This window comes from Poecilia formosa, unplaced genomic scaffold, assembly GCF_000485575.1.
Source record: "Poecilia formosa unplaced genomic scaffold, Poecilia_formosa-5.1.2 Scaffold152, whole genome shotgun sequence".
NCBI lineage: Eukaryota > Metazoa > Chordata > Actinopteri > Cyprinodontiformes > Poeciliidae > Poecilia > Poecilia formosa.
In genome coordinates this window covers 524,706-550,469 of record NW_006800091.1, presented here as the reverse complement: position 1 = coordinate 550,469, position 25,764 = coordinate 524,706, and the positions used below count along the sequence as shown (strand labels likewise).

At 37.5% G+C, this 25,764-nt stretch overlaps 1 protein-coding gene across 3 annotated transcripts in view; it reads right to left on the bottom strand.

The window, feature by feature from the left end:
• Positions 1–21,994, bottom strand: part of gtf2ird1 (GTF2I repeat domain containing 1) — a 35,864-nt gene extending 13,870 nt beyond the window's left edge. Inside the window, exons 1-11 of one of the 3 annotated variants that reach the window (XM_007563870.2) lie at positions 21,652–21,994; positions 13,577–13,706; positions 12,276–12,417; positions 10,412–10,588; positions 10,152–10,335; positions 7,309–7,607; positions 6,077–6,172; positions 5,619–5,702; positions 4,369–4,552; positions 3,088–3,113; positions 1,626–1,752 (exon numbers count right to left, since the gene is read on the bottom strand). In XM_007563870.2, coding sequence (XP_007563932.1) covers positions 1,626–1,752; positions 3,088–3,113; positions 4,369–4,552; positions 5,619–5,702; positions 6,077–6,172; positions 7,309–7,607; positions 10,152–10,335; positions 10,412–10,588; positions 12,276–12,417; positions 13,577–13,702 — 1,445 coding nt within the window. In that variant the 5' untranslated portion in view covers positions 13,703–13,706; positions 21,652–21,994. Of the gene's footprint in view, positions 1–201; positions 329–1,625; positions 1,753–3,087; positions 3,114–4,368; positions 4,553–5,618; positions 5,703–6,076; positions 6,173–7,308; positions 7,608–10,151; positions 10,336–10,411; positions 10,589–12,275; positions 12,418–13,576; positions 13,707–13,781; positions 13,803–21,651 lie in introns of those variants that run through there. The other 2 variants (XM_007563869.2, XM_016677285.1) reach the window with 2 other exon arrangements.
• Between the last annotated feature and the right edge of the window lie 3,770 nt (positions 21,995–25,764).

The following is a 25,764-nucleotide window of genomic DNA, read 5'->3' as shown; positions in this document are numbered from 1 at the left end:
ACTAAACTTAAAGGAGCCAAAACTCCTGCTTTGGCAGAGGACGTCACACCTGCTGCTGATGAATTACAGTGCTTTAATTAACTGCTTGTGTTTACTTCTCGTCAAGCAAATGGTGACAGCGTTACGTTGTGTCCTTGTTCAGTTAGCACATTAAGGCTATGGCATTATCTTGGACAGTGTGTCTGTGGGCTGAGAGCCAACCTGCTGCTGTGAGCGTTGCTGAGCAGCTCTGCTGTGGTGGGAGGGAAGCCCAGGCAGTCGGAGAAACCGTCTTCAGGCGCGCAGCCCGGGTCAAGCTTGCCCTCCTCTCTGGCAATCTTGCCTGCAGCTTCAACAAACAAGACACAGAGGATAAATAAACAAAGCACCACATTAACAGAGAGTGTGTTTGGGAGAGTAAATGTATATCGGTAAATAAAAACTTGACAGCCTATCTTGCTTGTTGCCTCCTTTGATTAATCACAAAGACACTGAAAGGTTTGCAAAATTTAATCTGGTTTGATTTTATCAAAGTAGGGCTGGATGACATGGCTGAAAAACATATCATGATATAAGCACTTAATATCAGTCGATATCAATAATAATTGATTAGTTTTTTGTTGTAAATATTTGAAACACCGATGATATGATCTTTTCCTGTTTCAGGNAGTTAACTGCAAAGCTGCTGCAGTTTCTGGAGGTTTGCAGACAGCTTGATTCCTTTTTCTGCTGTGTTTTGGATAATTTTTCTCTCATTTTCACACTAGAATACGCGAAGTGAAGAGCTCATGGTCCAGTCAATGACTGCATGGTGCCCAGATCTTCTTCTTGTAAAACAAGCCCACATCATCCACCATCTTGGCTCTTTGTGCTGGCAGATTATATAACACGTCACCTCATTTTTGCTTGTGTGAAGGGAAAAGCTTCCAAATAAGCCACAGTTGTTCAATCCGGTGGTGTAAAGCAGGGGCTCCTTACACACCACATAGTACTCCCATAAATATTATATCACATATGGAGAAAGAAAAAAAAAACAACAGACATTTTTACAGCAGTCTGAACGGCCTGTTTCTGAGCTTTTCACCCCCCAAAAATCCAATTTGTGGCACTTCCATATGTGGAACTAAATTGGATATGTAACCGATAGTTTTCAAAGAGTCTATATATATATATATATATATATATATATATACACATATATATACACACACACACACACACACCTACATATGTACATGTGTGTATGTATACACACATATACATACACATATACTTCTGGATTTATGCTAACTGCATTTCACTGCAATTACAACTAAGTTGAATTCTATTCTATTCTAAAATCGACCCAGTATTACTTCCATAAACAGTATTCAGAGAAGCAATAATTGCTTCTCCGAAGTCGCTGATGGCGTCTTTCCACCCTGGCATTGTGTTAATAAAGACGAACTAAACTTAAAGGAGCCAAAACTCCTGCTTTGGCAGAGGACGTCACACCTGCTGCTGATGAATTACAGTGCTTTAATTAACTGCTTGTGTTTACTTCTCGTCAAGCAAATGATGACAGCGTTACGTTGTGTCCTTGTTCAGTTAGCACATTAAGGCTATGGCATTATCTTGGACAGTGTGTCTGTGGGCTGAGAGCCAACCTGCTGCTGTGAGCGTTGCTGAGCAGCTCAGCTGCGGTGGGAGGGAAGCCCAGGCAGTCGGAGAAACCGTCTTCAGGCGCGCAGCCCGGGTCAAGCTTGCCCTCCTCTCTGACAATCTTGCCTGCAGCTTCAACAAACAAGACACAGAGGATAAATAAACAAAGCACCACATTAACAGAGAGTGTGTTTGGGAGAGTAAATGTATATCGGTAAATAAAAACTTGACAGCCTATCTTGCTTGTTGCCTCCTTTGATTAATCACAAAGACACTGAAAGGTTTGCAAAATTTAATCTGGTTTGATTTTATCAAAGTAGGGCTGGATGACATGGCTGAAAAACATATCATGATATAAGCACTTAATATCAGTCGATATCAATAATAATTGATTAGTTTTTTGTTGTAAATATTTGAAACACCGATAATATGATCTTTTCCTGTTTCAGGATTTCTTCAGGTTTCACCAAGCTCAAATTTAAGATTTTTTGAAACCTTTTTAAGACCATTATGAATGAAATTTAAGACTTAATACTCCACACTGACGACTAATTTGCACTTACCCAATTAGACACAAAAAAGGAACGAAATGTTATCACCGATACACAGTTGCTAGCAAGCAGGTGAGTAGCTGGCTATCTAGAATATTAACAGCTAGTGTTAGCTAGCCTAGCTAGATACCTAGCTAATCTTACCCTTGCTAGTTAGCACAGCATATATTATTTAGATGTATATTATTATTGTTTTAAAGAATTTACATCAACAGGTGAGTAAAGCAAGATAACACTTGCTGCATTTCCATTGACCATAAAATTGCACAAATTGGAATTAAGAAAATAAATTTGTCCAATGGAAACATGCAAATTAAAAAGTTTTTGTGATATGATGTTTTGGTTTTTCAGCTTCACCAAAGTCAGTGAATTTCAGAAAACTGGAATGGAAACATTATTTTCACATCACACGACTCGTATGAACAATAACCGGATGTCACTACTGGCAAATAAAACAAAGAAGATGACAGGAAGTAGCAGCAGCATGATGGCGATAATGACATAACATGTGATCAAACTTATTCACATGTGACTTTTAATTCCATTTCTTATTTAATGGAAATATTGCAAATGTAAAACAGTTTTTTTTTTTACCTTAGCATAATATTGAAACAGTTTTGTGCACATTTGTAATGGGAATGCAGCTACTGATTATTTTAAATATATATATTTTTTTGTCTTATTTGCAGTCAGCGGAAACACAACAGAAATTAATCCAAAAGCTAAAAAGGTTTTAGTTATTGTTCTGCAGATACTTAGTCATCCTGGAAATAATTTCCCTACATTTTCAGCTGCAGTCACCAACAGTAATTTTAAGAAGTCACAGCAGCATTTCAGTAATGAAGGCCCAAATAGCAGCTTGTACATTTTAGTGATAATGGCATTAGAAGAAAAACAGAATTAATTACAGCCTTACCAGTAAAAATCCTCTCATCAAACATCCTGCAACAGAAAAAACATCAGGATGTCAGTCAGAGAGTTCAGAGGCTGTTTCAGTTTTCAGGACCTAAAAAAATATTCTGAAACAAATGGAGGACGTCATTACTGACTCTTTCAGCACATTAATTCCTTTTGAACGATCAGTCTAACAAAAACAGCCAGGTTCTTTTATTACAGCTGAAACAACCTGATGATTATAGTCGTCTGGATGTGAAATATAACCTAATCCTCTCTGCCACATGCTGCTTCTCTCCCCTCTCGCTGTGATTATAATTAACTTCAAGGTAGATTTCTGTGACTCGTGTTTGTTTACACCCGTTTGTGAACCTTTCAGAGCAGATTTAATGAAGCTGTGTTTATTTCATCCAGCAAATCATTTTGCCACCTCTCATATAAAAGCAGAGTGACACACATGGAGGTCTGCTGAACTTTGTGGCAGAAAGACAATGACAGAGAAGCAAATAAAAGGTTTTCATTTGAGGTACAACGGCATATAAAAAAGCTGTTTTTTTCCAGTAAAGCGGTAAAAAAGCAGCGAGTAGAAACAATAAACTGGCTGATGATCAGCATCAGTTCCCGATCATCAGAGCTGGAAGAGGCTTCAGCACTGAAGCTCTGAGGGAGCCGACTGGTTCCCACAGCAGGAGAAGGGCGGGGCCACAAGATCATCCATCCATCCATCCATCCATCCATCCATCCATCCATCCATCCATCCATCCATCCATCCATCCATCCATCCATCCATCGGGACAATAAATAAATAGACAACAATCTGTGGCTTAAATAAGAAGGAAGCAATGGTTTCAGTTAGCTGATCCGTTGCTTTGAGCTCACAGTCCATTTGATTTGGCATGAATCCACCTCAGGGTTTGCATCTGAAACATCTCACCGAGGGAGACAATGGGAATGTAACATAATAGTGAATTAATCACATTTTCAATCTTTGCTAATTATATTAACACTAATGAGCTGCCTGCAGGATGGGTAAAAAGATGCGTTATCTCAAACAAGGCATGCTGGCTCATTTAAATTAGCTTGAACAAATGGGAGGAAGAGCAGCCATTAGTGCAGCGTGCTGGTGAGCCGGAGAGTCGCTCAGGACAGAAATGACTCAGCAGTCGGTCGCTGAAAAAAAGCAGATGGCTGGGAGATTCATTTTTACTGAATGCAAGTTTAAAATGACACATAAAGTGGCTGTGATCTGTGTATGGTTCTGGGCCGCCGCCGCCATGAGGTCACAAATCAATGCGTTTCCCACCGTTTAATGATGAATCGTATTCCGTGGCGCTCGTCCAGGATGCGTTTGAGCTTGGGCACGCCGTACGTGCACGGCCTCTTGAAGGGGATTTGATCTGGGATGCCGATGATCTCCACAGCTCCCGGGTCGCAGGCGATTTTGCGGTAGGGGACAGGCACCATGTGATCGAGACCAAGAGCCTCCGCTGAAGAAAGAACAAACAAACAAACAAAAAAAAGGTTTAGTGCTTTAACTCTAATGAAATGTTTTCTTTAGGTCTGTAAATACAAAAGCAACATCATGATTTTACAGGCAGTGGATACCAACGGACTGTCTTCAACTGGACTTGGTAACTGGATTAAATCAACCTTTGCAAATTTTCAATTATTTTCAATTTCCAACATTTTAAAGAGTCCAATTCTTAGGTTTTCTTTTGTGCAATTTTTTACAACTATTGAGATGTTGAGGAGGAAGATGTTGATGTTGTTGGCATCTGAAATGTTTATTTTCCACAAATCATATTTAGCACTATGCTGAAGTTGGGTTCAAATTAAAGGGCTATTCCACAGACATTTTCTCTCCGAATCAAAATATAATGGAAACAAAGATGGAAAATAAAGGGGCAAAGGAAAGGAAAAAGGTGGAGGAAAGGCTTAAAAGGAAAAAAGAAGATAAGTGTAGAGGATAGAAAGAATACATGAAGTCTGTCTCTACACCTGCAGAAAGAGAAAAAAACAGAACCCAGAAACAATAACGACCAAAAACATGTGGTCTATTTCAACTACTTTATGCAAACTGTGAAATCAGGACAGGACTATACTACACCAAATACATATTCTTTAGAGAACAGTTTGCAATCTATATAAACTTTGTTTTGAAAACCCTGATCCAAGCTAAAATAAGCAAAGGATTTGACATTTTTTTAATTGTTTAATGAGTGAACGCCTGCCAGAATCTTACAAAATATAACTGTTACCGAAATGGACAACAACTGGAAATTTGGGAAACAAAAAAAAGACACCAGTTTCAAATAAAAAAAAAAACAAAGAAATTAAAAACTCCCCAATTTCTCATAAAGTTAGATTTATAAGAAAATAAAAGTCCAGGTAAAAGTCAAAGCGTTTCTTTTTTTGGAGAAAAGGAGCCTTTGTTTTACTGAAATAACAGGAAAGGAACAGATGATCAAATAAAGTGCTAACCTCCAAACAAAACAAAAGTAGCACTGACTGGCTATAAAATAGCTGGGATATTAACGGCCAACTGTTTCTCACCATATCGGCTGTTGAACAGGATCTGAACGCACTCTCTCAAAGTGTTGATGTCTTCAGTTTCCCGAATGAACGAGTCCCATTTTTCTGCAACAGAAGAGAATCCTCTCAGTGTCCTGGTTATTTGATGGCTAATGTAAACCAAATCTTCAGAAAGTCAAATAAATATCATGAAATGGTGTTTTTCCCTCTCACTTAATGCCAACTTGGTAAACCAGAGCAATCTTTCTAAAGGATTACAGCAGACAGATTAGTAAGTGAACACAGGTCGATGTTGGTTTCCATGAACAATACATATATGTCGGGTTTATTTCTCTGTGATCATATTATTTATGATATAGCTATATAATAACGCATGCCATAAATCTGTGCATCTTTCCCAGAAACGCTCCTTCAGAAACATATGAGTGATGAATGTACTTTTATACAGAGTAATTGCTCTTTAATTAATTGGGACCAACCTGATTTTTCATGCACGATGGAGAAGAGCAGCCTCTTTGAGATGTGGATTCCAGGCGGACTCTGACCCTGCTCAGCAGGTAGCCTTGTTGGCTCATCTAAAAGTATAAGACAAATTAAGTACTTTTGGCTCAATTCATTTAAGGCTGTAATGTTAATTTAGCACCCACATATTCAGCATTCCAGCTCTCATTTTCTTAATTACCTTCATAATGACTGTAAAAGTGCACTACTCTAATTGAAAGAATTAACATTGTTTTATTGGCTATTGAGCTATCAAGCTGAGATTTAAAACATCTTTGGGCTTTAAGTCAAATAGATCCGACAAAAAAAGATGCAATGGCGAAGCTATCAGTTAGGCTGTGGTTTGTTTATACCAGGGGTCTGCAATGTTCGATATTTGTCACCATCCAGCTAAATAAAACTTGTTTAGTGCCACAAATCTGACTTGATCTTTTGAAAACAAGACTGCTTGTGATTTCGGATAAATATCTACAGCAGAATGCTTAAAGAACCATCATTTTGTTTCTGATTTAGGTGTTAAAACAAAGAAAGATGCTAGATTTTCACAATAAAGTGGGTGGAAGATGCTATAAAAATTCCATATTTTCCTCTGAAGCGTATAGAGGAAAATTATATGAATAAATAATGGATTCTTCAGATTATAATTTATACCTGGTGTCTGTAGGCTGTGAGAGCTTAAAATTTAAGTCAAAATTCTTGTTTGAACCACAATCTTTCCAACCTAATGACATCCTGTGTTTTTACTTACTAAACTTAAACTTGTCTAGAACTGCTTCTGTTGGGGTTATTTTTATTTTTTATTTACAACAGTGTATTAGGGCCATTATAGATAAAAAAAAGAGGAGTAAAGATCTGGCAAAAAAAAAAAAATCCCTGTTTTTCTCTAGACAATTTCAAAGATTAGTCTCAAGATTTCTGAGTTTGTTCAAGCAAACTTTTGACTTTTCCTTGATTTTTTTTGTGGAAATGCACTCCCTTGTGTTGGTCCTACAATGGCCCAAATAGGCCATTGTATTGTATTCATCCAATTATAATAGAACACTCTATTATAATTGAGTGTTCTATTATAATAGAATATAATATTCTATTATATTATAGAACACAGATACCAGAAAGATACCCCTTTCTGGTATCTGTGGATACCAGAAAGGGACCCTAGCCCTGTTACTGGGGGCGAGGGTCTTAAGAAGTTTTGAAAGGCCAGTCTAACCAGTGTTGCCACCGTCCTTCCCAGTGGAGCCCTTCTCTGTCCAGTTGGCCAGTCTGTCCTTGCCCAGGTTGACGAGGGTTGCGGGTTTGAAGTCCAGCTTGCTGTCAGGGTGGGGTTTGGAGGACATGGGCATCCCGTACAGGAAGTTTGACAGAACCGAGTTGTTGGCGGTGGCGGGACTCGGCGAGGTGACTGCCTTTGCCACGCCGTGGCTGCTAGGCGTCACGACGACGGCAGCGGAGGGGTTGTTGTTCACTTCCGTGCTCAGCTTGGCTTCTCTGGACAAATCCTCAGCTTGCCTGCAAAAAGTCAAAAAACATTAGAACATTTTCATGCTAACCTGTATTTAGCTGCCTGCATCTAGTTCTGTGCAGCAATAAAGAACCTCGGCATGTATTTACTGATCGTTTATTTCACTTCTTTACACAAAGATAGAAACAGAAAATCTCTCATTTGTGGTGAGCTGAACATGTGGCGGCTCTTATCTCAGCACAAACAGGTGAAAGGTCAACTCAACACATAAAAGAAAGCTGATTGTAAATTTTTCCATATTTTGCCACACAACCATAACCTTCAATGTGGTTTAATGACATTTTATCTGAAGGACCAACAAATTGGTCACATTCCTTCAGTTTGTTAGTTTTTGAAGGTCTCTTCATGTTCATTTATATTCTGTGTTTATTATTGTTGTTTATGTGTTGCCATGTTAATTTCTTGAATATGTAAATTTGCTTCTCTTTAATCAATATTTACAGGGTTCAGACATTTTTCCTTCAAGAACTTTTCATGGTTAGTTCTCAAACTTTTCCAACCCCAGACTGCAATTCGATGTATATTTATCAGAATTTATTACTGTTATTAACAATGTGTTGTGATAGTATTCCACAAAGCAGGGGTAAAATAAATTAAAATATAACAAAACATCCCTCACACACCTTGTACACCTGATTGGTGAACGAACAAAACACAAATTTAACAAAAGAAATCCCCCAATTTCAATAAGTAACGTGTAAAATATAAGACAACCTTTATTTCATTTACACAGATCAATAACTCATTGACCCATTAAGAATCATAAATATGCATTACATTAAACAAATTGCTTTGTGTTAAGGTAAATGACCTTCCTGTTCATATTAAATGCTTTAGCACAATCTAAGTAATCACTTGACCTTTTGTGCAAAAAGTTTATTACAGCTAATACCAAACTGTGCAAATAAAATATAAAGCTGTAAAAATGCTGTTATTGCATTTTCCACAGCTGTTTTCCTCACCTGGATCCAATGCCATTTTGCACTCCTTCCCCAGCATAAAAGCTCACTGGTTTTATTTATTCCTAGCCAGAATCTTCTATTTCCTTGCTCCATGTCTGTATGTTTCTGTTTTTATCATCAAGCCTAAAATGCCTCATTTGAGCGTCTGTCTGCACGCTGCCCTGCCTCAACCACACTGCTTTGACCAAAGCAGCAGAAAGCTGAGGCTTTTAGACTGTCAGAGTGTAAGTTCAGAACTTGCATGAATCACAAGTATAGCTTGTGTTTCCCAGGGGTTAACATGGAAAGCTGAATGTTCAGCAGCAAATTCCTGCTAGACAAAATGTTTGCTTCAAAGACAATTTCAAATGAAACTTGTGTTTTTCTCAAAAATTAATGATAAAGATGAAAACAACAATAAAAATAAAAATTAAGTTTTTCAAACTATACAGCCTAAAGGTAAAATAAACTCTGTTTAATCTGCTCTTCAATCTACCAAGACATGGACGTCCATCTAAACTGGCAGACTGGAAAATTGATGAGGTCTGGTGTTCAAGTCAAAACTTTAAAGGACATTCTTGAAAATCAGCATTAAAATAAATATCTGTCCACATATAGATCAAGTTAAATTAAAAATGACTGAAATGATTAGTTGGATTAGTCGTGATGAATCAATTACTGAAATAATCGTCAACTAATTTAGTAACTGATTAATCGATAGCTAGAGAACACAGACTAAAAAGACTAATTGCTAAAAGCACAACATACTCAGAGCAGTAATTAAGTCAAAAGTGTTCAAAAGATGTTGGGTTCGTCTGCAGATATTTTTTACCTGGAACTCTTTAAATAGCATAGACTTAGCTTCACCTGGTTTAAATTATCTGAAAGCATTTCTTATAAAGCACCTTTTGCTATTTAATTATTGATAGGTTAATTTGAAAAAATTAATCAATAGATCAACCCTAAGATGTTTTCTCCTTTAAAACAGAACTGAATTACTTATTTGATTTTTTTTTTTTTTTTTTACATAATTTTAATGTTGTATAAAGTATGTAAAAGATTATGACCTCATTCGGCACACGCAACAAAATAAAAAGTTTAGTTTCTGTTCTTACGACACATCCTGGACCAGTGTTTGTAAAATCCTCAATCTCAGTGTAACAACTGTGCTGCAGCTGATAATCCTTTAATTTCATGGGTGTGTTTTTCTAACTTGTGTCACTGTAATGATTGTTTGACTCTTAAGGGACAATTTCTGTTCCCTAAAAGCATTCTTGTAGAGTGAAAAGAAATATATTACCGCTTCTCTTCAAGCCGCATGTTTAAACACCAATAAATATTACTAAATGTGTTGTGGAGACACTAAAAATGTAATATGAGTGGGAGTTTTTTTTTTTCCAAACTGACTCTAAATCCTGTCCAGTCAGGATGAATACCCTGCTGAAGCAGCAGTCTGCTCCCAGCGACACACAAGTATTAATTTCTGCAAACCATTAGAGGCTGGAATGACTAATCTAATGTGAAACAGCTGCGTTACTCATGTGATACAAGCTTTTAAACAACAAGCGGCTGCTTCCCCCACGGACTCACCTCTTCGCTGTGAAGTGGATGCGGTGGCTGTGCTCCAGGATCTTCATCAGCGTCTTTGTGTCGTACTCTGAGGGCTTCTTCAGGACGACTCCCTCAGGCAAACCGTGGGCCACCACACAACCAGGGTCCTTCTGGATCCACTCGTAAGGCACAGGGACCAGGCTGCTTTTACCCAAAGCCTCGCCTGCGGGTCACACGACGCGGCTCAGATGGATAAAAATAAAACCCCGCCCTTCAAATAAAGCGTAGAACAGTCTTACTGTAGAGGACGGTGAAGACTTCCTCCACCATCTTCCTCAGAACGAAGACGTTGGACTGGGGGTCTGACGGCGCTCGCTGTTTCGCGTGTTCGCCGTCTTTACTCAGCTTGATGGGATCGCCTTCCTGGTCTTTGGTATGGGTGTTTACGGCGGTCAGACTCTGCAGACACGGTGCTCCTGAAGCCAGGATGAAAAGTGAAATGCTAAAATCGGCTCACAAATACGCAACTGTAATTCAAGCTAGGACTGGGCGATACGGCTTAAAGATAAATCGCTCTGTTTTTTTCCATTTCATTCACTTACTTTTCCAAAAAGAGAGATTTAAAATGACAGAAAATATTTCCAAGTTGCTTTTGTTTCAATCATCCCTTGTGAATTAAATTGTTGTTGAATTATGAGATCATCATAATATTAGAAGAAAATATGCAATTTTATTTTAAAATTATGTGAAAAAAGTTGTTTTAATGAGAAAAGGTTTCACTATCAGGACGTCATGTGAGCAGCTCAGTTCATATGGTGCTGTCTTAAAAACAAACACATTCAGTTATACCAACGTATAACTTTACAAGATGCTCAACATTCCTCATTTGAATTCTTTATTTTTCTCAAAAACAATATCTATATTTTAAAAAAAAAGCTACTACTTTATTCTCCTAATATTACCACTTTACTCGTGTGATATTATGACTTTATTCTTGTAAATAAACTAAAATCTTAGCCAAGCCCTAAAACTGTGTTGGGTAGTTGACCTGAAATCAAAGTCTACATAAATAGAAGCTGTGAAACATGCTTGTCAAACAAGATGGCTGCCCTACCATCAACAACTTTTGGTATGAATCTTGCCAGATCATTGACCGTTCTTCTCAGGAGGCCTGGTAGAGTTAATGTTTTGGTTTGTTCTCACCGTTCACAGTTGGAACAATAAATGGTGTCCAAGAAAGTCAAGTCCTTGTTGGTTATGGTACCCACTGTGTTTCCATCAATGTGTTTTTTTTATGCGCATTTTTAAGTATCACATTAGAAAAGGTTCATGGAAATGGCAAAATTGTAAATAAAAAAAACCCCCAAAAAAACGTTCAACTGGCTGGCTTGAAATGTTTTTTTGGCTTTTCTGAAAAAAAGTTAAACCGCAAAGAGAGAGCTGGAAACACAGATGGAGGGAAAACATGTAAACTCCATGGATAGAGACGAAAGGACGGGATTCAAACTCCGGACCTCGTTGCTGCAATGCGACAACAGTATCAATTGATTTATAAATGAATTAAAACTCTGAGAAGTGTAAAGAAATCTTCTGATACTTTGTGTAACAGGGAGAATCCAATGGGGAAGGTCAGGAATTTATCCTTCCAACTGATTTTGTTTAATGACTGATCAGTTTAGGAACACCGTGTGAAATTATAATACCTTCCCACACTTTAAAGTCTAAAATAGGTTTATTTTTATCCTGCTTCACAACACAAAGGTGGAAAAACAACCGGATAACAAATGAGGCGTGTTGTAGTGATTTTTTTTTTTTTTTATTGAGGGAACTAAATTTAATCCAGATTGTTTTGGCAATTTTTGTAAGCCTCTCACACCTGATCCTTAACTACAAACCGCATAATGCATCAAATTGCGGATACTGCGCAGTTTTAAAGAGATCAAGAGAAAACATGATTCTGTTACGCTTCTGTTGATTTGATCACTTCACACTGAAGTAATTCGACACTGAGCTAAAACACAAACAGCTGCGGTTACCTAAGCTTCTGGCTCAATCATAATCTTAAAACCCAACGGAGACTCGACTGCGCAACTGCCTCGCAGCTGTGGACGCAAACGGAATAAGTAAACGTCTAATCAGGAGCGGGAAAGCGGTGTGGCTCACGGCAAAACTTGTAGAAGTCCGTTTGGATTTCCCGCCTGGAGTTGAGGAACATTCTGCCCTTTTCCGTCCCCACAGCGATCACGCTGTCTTCGTGCACGGTGACGCACGCCACCTCTGCGTTGAGTTTAGACATCGCCATGCACTGCAACGCGGCGAGAGACAGGATTCAGAAGCACAGAAATCTTCAGTTATACTTCATACTCCAATTAGAAGGTTCACACACTTCTCCCACAGTAAAATTCAAACACATGTCAAGAAAAACTGGGAGAGTTTTCAAACTCTCCCAGCATCAAACTTTGAAATGTGATATTATTTATTACTGTTATTAATAATGTCCTGTTTTAGTATTCTACACTCTACAGCAGGGACTAGATTGTCTAAAATATAACTAAATTTCATGTTTTGAACATACACACAGCCTATACACCTAACTGGTCTGGAAACAAAACACTAACAAAATAAAATTCTAAAAATTTAAATAACTTTGCTTACTGTGTGAAACATAATCCAACTTTGTTTCAGTTACACAGATCAATAAGTCACCGAGCCATTGGGAATAATAAATATTCATTAAATGGAAACAATCCAAATAAATAATGCTACAGTAATGTTTAACCACAATACATAAAGAAAGTTAGAATAAAATCTATAAAAAAATTCTTGCCATGTTTTCTGGTATTTAGCAAATAGAAATAATTTTGGTAACTCTTAACTGACCTAAAACCAGAGAAGAAGAGTGAGGGAAAAAAATTCTCTTTTTATTAGGAGTATGAAAATATATTGTTTTTCCAAATATATTTTATAATTATATTTTTCTTTGTTTGTCAAGATATTATATAATGTCGTTCACATTATGCATTTTGCAAAACTGACAACTTTGACTATTTTTTTATAAAACATATAAAACACCATAAAAACATGAAGAAAGAATTTAAAAGAGAGAAAACAGAATTTGGGAAGTGGAGGACAAACGAATAACAAGAATATTTGACTTTGTGACATTTTGGGTTAATTATTTTAGTCCACACACTGAAAACTAAATTTAGGTTTTCAATGAAACATTAGATTGCACTTTATTTCAAAACTGTGTAGTTTGAATATCAAGCACTTTCAGGACTTATTACAGAAATCAAGCACTTTCCAAACCCTGGAAAACAGAATTCAAGCATCTTCAAGGCTTTCAAGCACCTGTACAAACCCTGAATTATCAAAACTCTAAAGTAGCTTTATAAATCCGGACTGTTTTTGGGTAGATCTCAGTTTGATAGCATCATGAAAACGCCAGCAGATGTAGAACGTACCACTGAATCGAGGGCGGACACCAGGCTGGTGAGTATCTCCTGCCTGGCGGACAGCAGCTGGACCTGTGGCTCGCCACGGGAGCTCGCCCTCAGGCCGTCACACGCCAGCTTCCTCATCTGAGCCATACCTCTGCAAAATCCAGATGAACACGCATTAAAGGAGGCACACATCAAATAAAAGCTACACCTTTAAACACTGATGCACCTTGTACTTTCTCATATTCTTTTGCATGACAAACACAAGTTTTAATTTATTTTACACACAAAGTAATGTTCACTTACAAAGAAAAAGTGAAATACATGGCTTTCAAACTTTTTTTTATAAATAAAATCTGAAAAATGAAGTGTCTGTGCAGCATGATGGTGCCACCACCATGTTTCACTGTGGGGATGGTGTTCTGAGAGAAGAGCTGGGCAATATGGCTTAAAAATAAACTCTTTTGTTTGTTGATTTGTTCATAGCAGAGCCAGTTTTAATTGTTTGGGTTTTTATAACCATTCTTTTCTAAAAAAGACATTTCAAATAATGTAAAATATTTCCAAAAAGTGTCTTTTATTTGAGTTATTCCTTCTGTGAATTCACAATGGAGTATTAGGGCCAGGCTATGAGAATTTTTATTTAATTACAACAATATGATCATAATATTAGCACAACATAGATCCAGATTTTGCAAGAAAAATGTTTTAAAGCACAAAATCATACCAAATATTTTTGGTCTAGTTTGTAGAGCAAATGACTCAGTACACTTGAAATACGATAAAACTAACTTAACAGTAATTTTTCAGCAAAATATAGGAGCTCTATAATTCCTTAATATTACTGAAAAAGTTGTTTTTGTCTAATCTCAAATGCACAACTATATTTGCACTAGAAACTAGATCCAAAATACTTGGTAAGATTTTGTGTTTTTGCAGTGTAGTCCTCATGTAATTTCTACTCTATTCTAATATTAGAAATGAATTCTCATGAATAAAAAAGATTCAAATCTTAGCCTAATATTCCTTCATAGACTTGACCTGAATTTAAAGGCCAAATAAATAAAAGCTATAAAGCTTAAAAAGAGAGGACCAAAAATAGCATTGATTTTCCAAAAATTTAATCTTCAAAAACAAATTAAAAAAATAATTTACAATCAGTAAAATCGCTTTATAGCCGAGAACAACATGCAGTGTTTTGCATCTAGGCCAAAAGGTTTCATTTTATTATCTTCTGACCAGAGCACCTCTTACACATGTTACTCCATCTTCTTTCTAATGCTCTTCTGTAAACCATGTTAGATCTATCCTCTCACATTTCATCTTTATGACTTCACCACATTGCTCTTGTCTTAGCTGATCCTCCGGGGAACATAATGGTAAAAATAAAAAAAATTAAAAAAAAGATCACGCTAATCCATCCATCCATCCGTTTGACAGGCGCCTGTTTCCCTAGAGTCATATTTCTGGAATATCTAAAAGGCAAATCCATCAAAAAGCTGCCGTTGTCAGTTAAAGACGATTAGAGCGCTCAGAGGATGTCATATGATACCCTTTACACCGGATTTTCTCTCCTTGACAGATGGTGCAGGAAGAGTATTGACTTAAGGTGGACAAGACGACTTAAGTTCCTATCTAAAGTTCAACTGCAGTTAAGATGCAGCCGAAAGATCGTTTTATTAAAAACATCCAAGTTGAATCATGCATAAAGGGGCAAACAGTCATGGAAACAAAAAGAATAATAATAAAAAAAAGATAAAAAATGCTCGGTGCTGAAACCCGTCTCCGTGGAAACTAATCTCGGGGCATTTGAACAATGCAGCTCTGGCCTTTAATCTCTCCAGACACTGGGAGCCATTATCCTAGCCTCTGGCAAACCCAAACCACTGACTCAATAGAGGCGAGGACAGAGAGGCAGAGAGAGGAGGGTGGGCGTGGTGGGATTCAGCTGCACACCAGTCTGAGCGTGCCAAGTCCATCTAAATCTGCCTCCCCTCAGGCCACACAGCAAACATTAGACCCCCTCCCTCCTTTCCAAAATTATTATGGCCTCAAAATAGATGGCCTGCTTTCCTCTCATATTTAGAAAGGCGGAAGGCTAGGAGGAGGACGGAGGAGATAAGCAAGCAGAGGCTTGGGATAATCAGTCTGGGAGGACGGTCATGTTTCTAAGGAAGCCAGATGAAGGTTTTCGGTAGAGTCTTTGATCTCCGCTGCTCTGTTGGTGGTCGCCATGCAAATATTATTCACTAATACTTCATCCAGAGAAAAAGTTTAGTTAATATCTCAACCAAAAGTGTCTCAATTGTTCCTGATACAGAGTTTCCACACAGTATTCAAGCCTGGCAGGCCACCAGGCTTTACTTGGACCCCCACCAGGAAAAGCACTGCTTGTTCATTTTAAAGAGTTTCTTTATACAACAGTAACAGTAGCTGTGTTTCCATTACGAATGTGCAAAAATCTTTGTTGCTATTCTGATGTCGAAGAAACACAATTTTGCAAAATTAGCAAGGTTTCTAATAATAAGAAATCAAGTTAAAATTAGGCGTGAATAAGTTTGTTCACACAATAAGACATTAAAAATCAAGGAAGCGACAGATGTAAACAGTTACATGAGATTATCCTGATAATTCAGCCATGGCACTAGCACTCATCTATCAGCCATCAGAGGAGACATCTGCTTCTTATTCAGGCACTGGAGCAACAGGTCCCTCAAAATTATGAGTGGCTACATAGGCGCCATTTTTTGGAAATTTGTAGTTGGCAATTTTATGGAAGAGCTTTGGATTCAACACGTTGAAACAACAACTTTTTATGAACTGTGCAATGTTGTGGGAGCTCTGGTGGAGCCAGCGGCACATTGTCTCAAAAAGCACAAAAACAAACCATCATCCTACTACCACTTCCTGTCGTCTTCTTTGTCGTTTTCACTAGTAGTAACATCCCGCTATCGATCATGTGACTCATGCGGCGAAAAAAAGGGTTTCCATTGCAGTTTTGCAACTATTTCGAGACAGCTGAAAAACGACCTCGTCCCAGTGCAAAAATGTTTTATTGAAAAACAGGAGGGTTTTTTAACTGCCATTTTTTCATCAAGCAAATTTGTTTTCATAGTATCAATTTGGGCAATTCAATGGTTAATTGAAAAACAGCTTCTGATAGCAAAATTAAAGTTGAAGCATTGAACTGAGCTCAAGGTCAAGGGGCATGCACTAATCACGGCGTCTTTGCACGCTTTTGCAGCACCTGGTTGTGCACTTCTGAACTTCTGTAATATGCTGGAGATCGGACACAACACCACACACTCAAAATGGTCTATTGGGAGGTGTTCTTGTAGAGCAGATGTTTTTGGTGAGTACTGCACCAAGACACACGTATACAAACCTCACTGCTTGCTTGACTCGCTCAACTCAAACCTCTAGAAGTGCAACTATAAAAGATTTGTCTCAATTTTAGAGGTCTGCACTGAGGATGCAGTGAGACTGATGTGAGAGCATACATGTTTCCATTTTTTAACATACAAACATGGACTATCGCTCCAATCACTGGGTTTAATAACTTTTCTGGGGGAAACTCTGCTGATGTCATTCTCATTTCAGGCAGCTGCATTCAGGATCTCATTCTTTCAGTCACAGTCCATATCTCAGGACTATAGGTAGGGGTCAGAAGGTAAACAGAACAGTAAATCGAAAGTGTCGCTCAGTTGGCTCACCTCTTTCTTCACTATGTCAGACCAGAGTAAGGCCCATAGTACTGCAGCCAAAGTCAATCCATCTCCCACTTGATCCTACTGGGGGAAAACTGTACACCAAAACTGCTTGGACTGTACATGCCACATCCAAATGTCCATAAAATATCTGAATAGTACAATTTATTTTACTACCACTAATTGTTATAAATTTTCCTTTTATTTACTGTATGTTGTTCATCCAGAATGTCAAAAATATGCATCCTGTACAGAATGTTTTAGACATACTTTTTCTACATGGATTAACAAAGATGTGCCTGTCTACAAAAAGTAAGGGTGTTTTCACACTGCACTGTGTCAAACGAACCAAACACTTTGAAAAACCTGTTCAATGCCTCACATGTGGATGGGGCTGCACCAAGAACCATTGAAGGAAACAACAAGAAAACCTCTGAAGAAGATGCTGAGTTCAACGTCCTTCCTTGCAAAATGTAAATAAAAATGGAGTGGTGTCAGATTTTAACAGTTGGGGGATTTCTGTTTTGTCTTTGGCAAAAAAAATGACGAGTCATTTCTCCCGCTAAAGCTGGACATGTGTGTCTGTATTAGTTGTATTTACTCACAATACCCTGCACCACAACCCGCTTCTTGCCATTGGACTGATCTCTAGTCTTGTTGGTGTTCACAGTCGAACTGCACCACTGTTCACCTCAATCAAATGGAGACTGAGGTTTGTTGGCGGACCAGGCTTCACTTTTTTGGTCAGATTACCATTCACACCTCCCCAAATGTACCGGACTTTCTAGAAAAACTGGAGTTTGATTAAAGTGACTAAACGTGGTTGGTGTGAATGCGCCCTAAACATACGTTCCCAGAATTTATCACAATAAATGGAGAGACATGGAGTGAAGAAAACCATAAATCAACTCCATCCTTTAAGAGGAAGGTTTTAGTTGTACTGCTTCACATTTCACAGAGGGTTTTAGTATATTTACATTCCACACAATCCCATCCATTGAATCTGACATAAACACATTTACTCTGAAGCCGTGTTCAGCTAAGCTAAATTGGTCCGGTGAGAATACACTGCGCATGCTGAGGTAAATCTGTCATGATCTCCAAATCAAGTGCAGCTTGAATGGGCCAACACAATCCTCAGAGACATTCAGGAACAAAACACCTGAAAATGGGCCAAATGGTTGTATTTCTTTTACGAAGTAAGGAAACAAAAGCAGAAGTATATTTTAATTTACTTCTACTACCTTTTAGACAGGGTGTGGTTGGACAGCTAATATCTTGCTTTTCATAACAAACAGCATAATCCCTATGTTTGTGCTCCAAGTCTGGCATCCGCCTTTTGTCTTGTGACATATTACGTTTAATCTCTGCAAATCCAAGCAGGACGACCTAAAAAAAGAAGCTGTGGTCACATGAACAGACAACCTTCAAATTTGATTTATCCTTCAACATAAGATGGTGCAAAAAGGCATCTTAAAAATACAAAGCTGAAAGTGAAAATCCTGCTTAAAAAACTATCCATTTAGCTCCCAGGCCTCTGGTAGAGGACCCGAGCTCAGGATGAAAGAGAGACCACCCACAGAGGGTGAGAGGGGAATTTTTTATATATATATATATTTTTTATATATATATATATATATATCTCAACATTTGTCAAACACTTTTGCAAGGCCCTGCATTTGAAGTTTGAATGTAACTATCAGTGGATGGTTCTTTGGCTACATTTTGCAGGGATGCAGCCTAATGGCACCATGGAGAAACTGTCACCTTGTAACAGGACAGCATTAACCTTCAAATAGAGAAAAACAGAGAGCATGATGAGCTGTACGGTAAAAAGATCTCTCTTGGTTCTCAAAGTGATTGCTAATAATCTGCACATCCTGAGAGTGTGACCTCCACTCCACAGGGGGCAGCTGCTGGCAGGACAGGTAATCTATCACAGAGTTAGTCCTATCTGGTGGGTCCATCACCATCAAAGATAGAAGAGAACCACATGCTTGACCTTGAGATAGCTCTACTGCGGTATCAGACCAAATCACATTTCCATTCCTGGTTAGTACTAGTCCATTGTTAGTACTAGTCAGTATTATTAACCATTGGTGGTTAACAATGCATAATGCGTAAGGGAACTCTGATGTGGACCAAAACAATGAATTCTTGTACTTCCTCAAATCCTCCCTTTGAAGTAGGTCATTATCAAATGTAGGACTATAATAACATACATGAGGTCAATAAATTCAATTGGATTGCTTCATTTGTGTAAGAAGGGTCTGAGTTTAGTCATGTTCAGAATGCTCAATAAGGCAATCTGAAATAATAACTACACAATTTTTGTGTAACAGCAGTTGTTCCACTTCAGCAGTAAAAGTACTCCATGCAAGTGAAGCACTAGAGCTTATTTGACAGAAGCAGCAGGAACTCAAGGAAATAAATTGTGAGCTGAGTAATATACAGCCAGCAGTAAGACTTATGTCTATCAACTACCCAGCATGGTCTCTGGAGGAGTTGTGGTCTGGAAAAATGATGATGGACAAAAATGTCTTCGGAAAAAAAAACAAAAAAAAACATAACCACAGAACTTTAGAAATGGATTCAATAAATAATATTGAAGCTTTTTTTTACTTGATTTCTCACAGTTAAAGTGAGAAAACAAGTCTTAAATCCTGTAAATTGTTGTTACAAGCTTGACATGCGCAAACTACATATGGACAACTGAAAAGAAAACAATGAAGTGTTGAAGTCCAGCTTCCTGACAAGGTTCCTAGGTGTAAAAAAGTAAGGATATCAGCTATAAATGTTTTCATTCCAAATATGTTTTGGGATACTGGACCAATTTCCAGGCTAAAAGTTAGACTTCACTAGTTCGCACAAATACTACTTCTCAAATATTTTAAAACTAGGAATGCACAATATATTTTCACTAGTATATTGGTATCTGTAAAAACAAATGTTAATATTGTTAATTTATCTTAATTTTGTAATGAACGCTTAGCACTGGAACTGGAAGTTCTGGATTTAACACTTATTTTAAAGATGTTCTAAATATCCATACTTTGATAACCAAAAACAATATAAAACACAAATAAAAAAGTTATGCACAAGTAAAATTATAAATAAAATGGATGTCTCCGTAAACAAAATTTCCCTTCAGATATAAATCATTAGAATAGAAGTTATCAAGCTAAAGTTATCAAGATAAATCATTAGAATGGAAGTTGTCAAGCTTTTATGTAATGTGATTATTGGATTATTGTGACAAGCCCCTGATATTATTGTGAACTAGGGGTAATAAAAAGATTGCAAAAATGTGAATCTGGAATATTTTATCATTTTACAGTGGAAAAACATGCATGACCTTTTTTGTTCAGGAATGTTTTAAACTGAAGATGTGAGCCTGGAAAAGATGAAATGCAAAAAATTTATGAATCTTGTTTACAGATGTTTACAGTAGCTTTAGCGCTACCTGACTGCAGGTCAAAATGTCAACTGGAAATAACATATTCCACAGAGACTTTTGTTTGACCTCATCTAGTGCATCACCAAAGCAAACAAGAAGGAGCTTAGAGTTGATCCATGATCCAGCCCAACCTCCCCCTTGAACACCTACAGCACACCTCACTGCTGCCTCTCTGCGCTCTATGCTGCAACACTAATATACTTATCTGACACTCTAGTCCTCCTCCTACAATACCACGTCTTCTCTCTGTTGTTTACAGGTGTTCTTAGGTTATAATTAATTAAATCAATATATAAGGATGAGTTTAGCCGAAATAAAGCAGAAAAAAGTCTGAAATGTCAAAACCTGTCAAAGTCTGTCTTGAGCTGGAAAACAATACACTCAAGTTGTAAGTTTTTAGGACTTTTTAAACAAGCTGAAACCGATGACAACTCTATAATACACAGTAAGGTGTTGCTAACGGTGCAACACGGTCATTATTAAGGCGTTAGTAACACTTCAACCGCGTCGCTTTCGGTTTAAAATGCGCAACCTCCAGTCCAGCCAGCTGGCTTTGTTGTTAGCTGGGTAACCTTCGTGTCAGTGATAGCCAGAATAATTCACAGGCAGACAGGGGCTGCTTGCGCGTTTTAAAAACAGAGTCTAGCAATTTACTCAAAAAGAAATAGCTCAAAACTCGTTATAAAGTCTTTAAACTTAGTTTCAGTGACCGTTTTGGGTCGTTTAACGGTCAAAAACAGACGCTAAGCTAACTAACCAGCTAGCTCCAAGTCGTTAGCCTGCTTGCTAACGCTAGCCTTTCATCTCCTCCCCCAGTCCAGAAATTAGGTTATAATCCGTATATTTTCACCGCGCTGTCACTACAAAAACCACACTATACTAAATTAATAAACCAACACGATTAGAATTATTAAAAGAGAGAAGTAAAATCTCACCTTAATTAGCGATTAAATAGCCTTGTTGCTGCTGTCAATCCCGGTTTATTCCCCCGTTTTAATCCATCAGAAACAGCCGCAATTCCCATCCAACAATGTCCGCTAAAACACCGTAATCCGCATCACTCTCCAGACAACGGCTTCGACTCCTGCAGCCGAGTGTTTTTCTGTCTTATTTTCTGAGTTTGTTTCTTGTTTATGCCCCTTAACAGAGCAGGGTGTCCCTTTCCCCTTTTTCTTTGTTCTGTAATCCAGTAAAATTGAAACTCATTCGTCTCCTGCTAATCCCAGCCCAGCTCAACAGCAGCATCCATTGGCTGCGATTTACATACAGGATTAACGGGTCAACCTCTGGACACAAGCAAGGGAGCATAGGGAACAAATATTCACTCGTGTAAAGATGTATGTATTTTAAAATCATGCCATCCAGTTCATAAACTCTGTTCTGCTTTAGGAAATCCCTGATCCGACAGGGACGGCCCCAGCTCGGGGCCCCAAAAGATAACTCACAATGTGGATTTTCATTTGTGCTACAATTTCAATTTCAGGTGTTTTTTTTTTATTATTATTATTTTAAGGGCACAACAAAAGTTAAATCTTAAATGAGAGTTGTTTTTTTGTTTGTTTGTTTTTTTCTATTAGTAAAATTTAAAAAAAATCCTAATTCTTGGCAGGCTTTAAATCAGAATTATCTTGGGCCTGTTTCTGGAGGTTTTTATAATTACATTTTCTGATCTAATTAATGATTACAAACAACGACAAGAGTATTTATTTGTTTATTTACATTTTTAAAAAGAAAAATATTAAATTAAGAATTATTTCTACAGGGAAAACACAAATAAGCAGACAGAGTTGATTTCTTTTTCAAATTTAATACCTTGGACCTATAGTTACCTGGATTTTTCATTTCTTCTCTAATCCATCCATCAGGAATTTATAGCTAGGTTTTTATTATATGTTCCCTACTATAAAAGTAAAGGTTAACATAACACTTTTAAAAGTAATTATTTTCATGTGTGTTGTTCTTCACAACAGACCAAAAAGCACATGTTTGTCTTTGTTTACTCCAAGGTCCATGTTGCATTTTGTTTCCCTCAACAGAGCTCATCTTTTCTGCTCTCTACCTGCTACTATTGCGGTTTACAGTAGCAGCACATTTTCTTCTAGTCTGCAGTAGTTTTTGAGAAATGTGAGCCGCACTTTTAATATAAAGATGAATTCTGAAAGTTCTAACAATTTGTCAAGATCAGTGCCTCCCATAAATTTCTAAATAAACTCATCCATGTTTGCACTATTCCATAAATTTAGATTTTTTGATTGAAACAACAGGTTTGTTGTTTCACACTTTTCTCCAGTTATTTAATCACTGCTACCTGACCTTTCTGTACTCCCTAATCCATTATTATCTTCTTCTCACTTCTACTGCGAGTCATTTTAGTTCAGTTATCACCATCATCGGTTGTCATGTTCTAATCTAAATGTTTACTATAGTTTACATATTTTGCACTCCGAAAGTAACATTATTTACAATACTACATTTATAAAACATGTATTAACTGTTCACAATCGGCTAGAATTCTTGTGTTGAAATGAAAATAAATGTGTTTTTGAACATTCAAAATATGTGCACATCTTAATGACAATTTCTCCTCCATGATAAGTTTTGAATCCTGGAAGTTTTGAATCCTGGAAGCCCTCTATTTCTAATAACTCCATCCTGAAACTAATCAGGATGGAGTTACTATGAATTTAAGAGCTGCTGTTTCCATATTTAAAATATTAAAATCAAATCCAATCCCCTCACAATAGAGCGCTTCCAAAACATGTTTTTCTTAAATGTTTTCCTCTTCTAAAAAATTAGAAACACCCTTTTTGAAGATTGGATGTCAAAATCCCATTGCAGATTGAAAGTACTTACTAACAATAATACACAACATGCAAGTCTTAGACAAGAGTGACAAAAATGAAGAGGGGAACAGTACGACTGAATACACCACTGCATTGATTGCATAATGGGGTAGCCGTGGAGTTTTTAAATTATTTTTAGGACTAGCATCTGTTCTGAGTGGCTGGGATGAACACAATCTGGCTTTTAATGTACAGTAAAGTTAATGGAAAGAAATAGAAATTGTTCCACAAGAAAATGTACTGCTGTGGTTTTACCCATCAACAAACTTTACTCATAATAAACCTTATTTTATTCTTTACATATTGTTTTGGGACGTTTGCCTTGCCTGCTGCTTGTTTTTTTTGTTTTTTTGGTCAAAGCATAAACTGCTTAAATGTTGCTAATTTGCCCTCAGATTTTAAAAACTAGGACACATAGATAAGAGCTGACATTTTGCCAAGGCCAACAAATAAAAGTGATACCAGGAGGCTTGAAATGCCTCCAGGAAATGAAATGAAAAATAAACATCCTCTTATTGGGTGCTTTAACTTTACCACCAGGAAAACACATTTGAGGATAGTATTAATAAACTCAGATTTGGATTAAAGATCTGCAGCACAAGTTCAGTTTCATAAGCGGTGGAAGGAATAAATAACTGTGATTTCTCTGAATATTGTTTCATTTGCTCAAAATCAGCAAAAACCAGATTGAGCTGTGTAAGTAATAACCCAGAGCTCAAAAACAAGCACACAAAACTGACAGACTCTCAGCCACATTGTTAATATTTAATGACTGAATCTCCAAAACCGTTGCAGCAATAATCCAAAGGGTCCAAGCGGAGGAGGCCAAATACAAATACATCCAGTGGAAACTTTATGTTGCCTTGAATGATGAGTTCATGTCTTCAGCAAACCCACAAAACAAACTCCTGCTTCAGATGAGACTTAGATAAATCAAATTCTGGAAGACTTTACAGCATAAGCACCAAACAAAAGCCTCGTATCGTTAATCAGAGGCTGGGTGAGTTTCAGCATCTGTTTGTTTGTTAGGGTTTCAGCTTGTGTGACAGCCCTTCAGGGATCAGTAAAGCACTGCAGGTATACTTCTAATAATACAGCAAAAGAAAGGGCTCATGTTGGCTGTCATTTTAACAAAACATCATGAATTACCAAATGGATGAGATCTGTGCTGATAGAGTCCACAGTAAATTAAGTATAACTGTCTGCACTAATTAGTGTTTTTAGAAGGACGGCCCTCTTCTGTAGGCTTTCCAGCATAATAATCACCCACCTTCGGTCCAAGCTAGGGATGCAAGTTATCGATTAATTAGTTAATCTCAAGTTAATTGTTCTTATCGATCAACTAACGATTACTTGATAAGAGGGAACTTTCTGAAAAACCCGAATTTTGTCCTATAACAAAAAAGAGCCACATAATCTTTGATTCTCACACCAGACACTGTCTGGGCCGTTTCTTTCTTCCTGTACAGGAATACCCCGCCATCTTTAATTCTGGTTCCAGAACGACCAGTGGCGCCCTCTTTTGGATGGCGGCCACACTGCAACAGTGAAATAAGGTCTAAGTGGACATTATTAGTTAATTGGGTGGAACTAATCCTAATCTAATAACCCCTTAATCTACATTTAATGGTTTATTAGATTTATGACAATTAATCATAAGTCGATTAATTGTTTGCATCCAAAGTTCAAGCAAGTTTGATTTTAAGGACAAATTCAAAAGTATCCTTTAGCAACCACCTGAAAATAGTATAACAAGGGAAGATATAGTGTAGTTATTCAACACAGTTTTTTTTTTATCATATCAGTGCTGCAGAGGTGCCCAGCTGCGAAAAAGTATTCCCAAAGTTAGACATTTTTTTCAGTTTTTGCTTTTTTTGTCACACTAAAATGTTTTTGAATTTAAAATGGGCCCCCAGGTATGGACATTCTGACTGCAATTTGCAAATACTGAAAATCCCCTCTAAAAACATTTACAACTGCTTCTTGTTCGGACACCAAATATACTTAAATGTGCACAATGGAAGGCATCATAGCACTACAGCAGGATCTAACATCAAATGTTTTCCTTATCTCAGTTCATTGCGGTACAGACAATCAGCGCCAAGGATCATTAATGGTGCTCCTAGATTGGCTGCTCTGTTAACGCCAGCTGAAAGGAAGTCTAGTAGCATTGTGCTGAGGTATTTCAGCTTCCAGAGTTTCAAC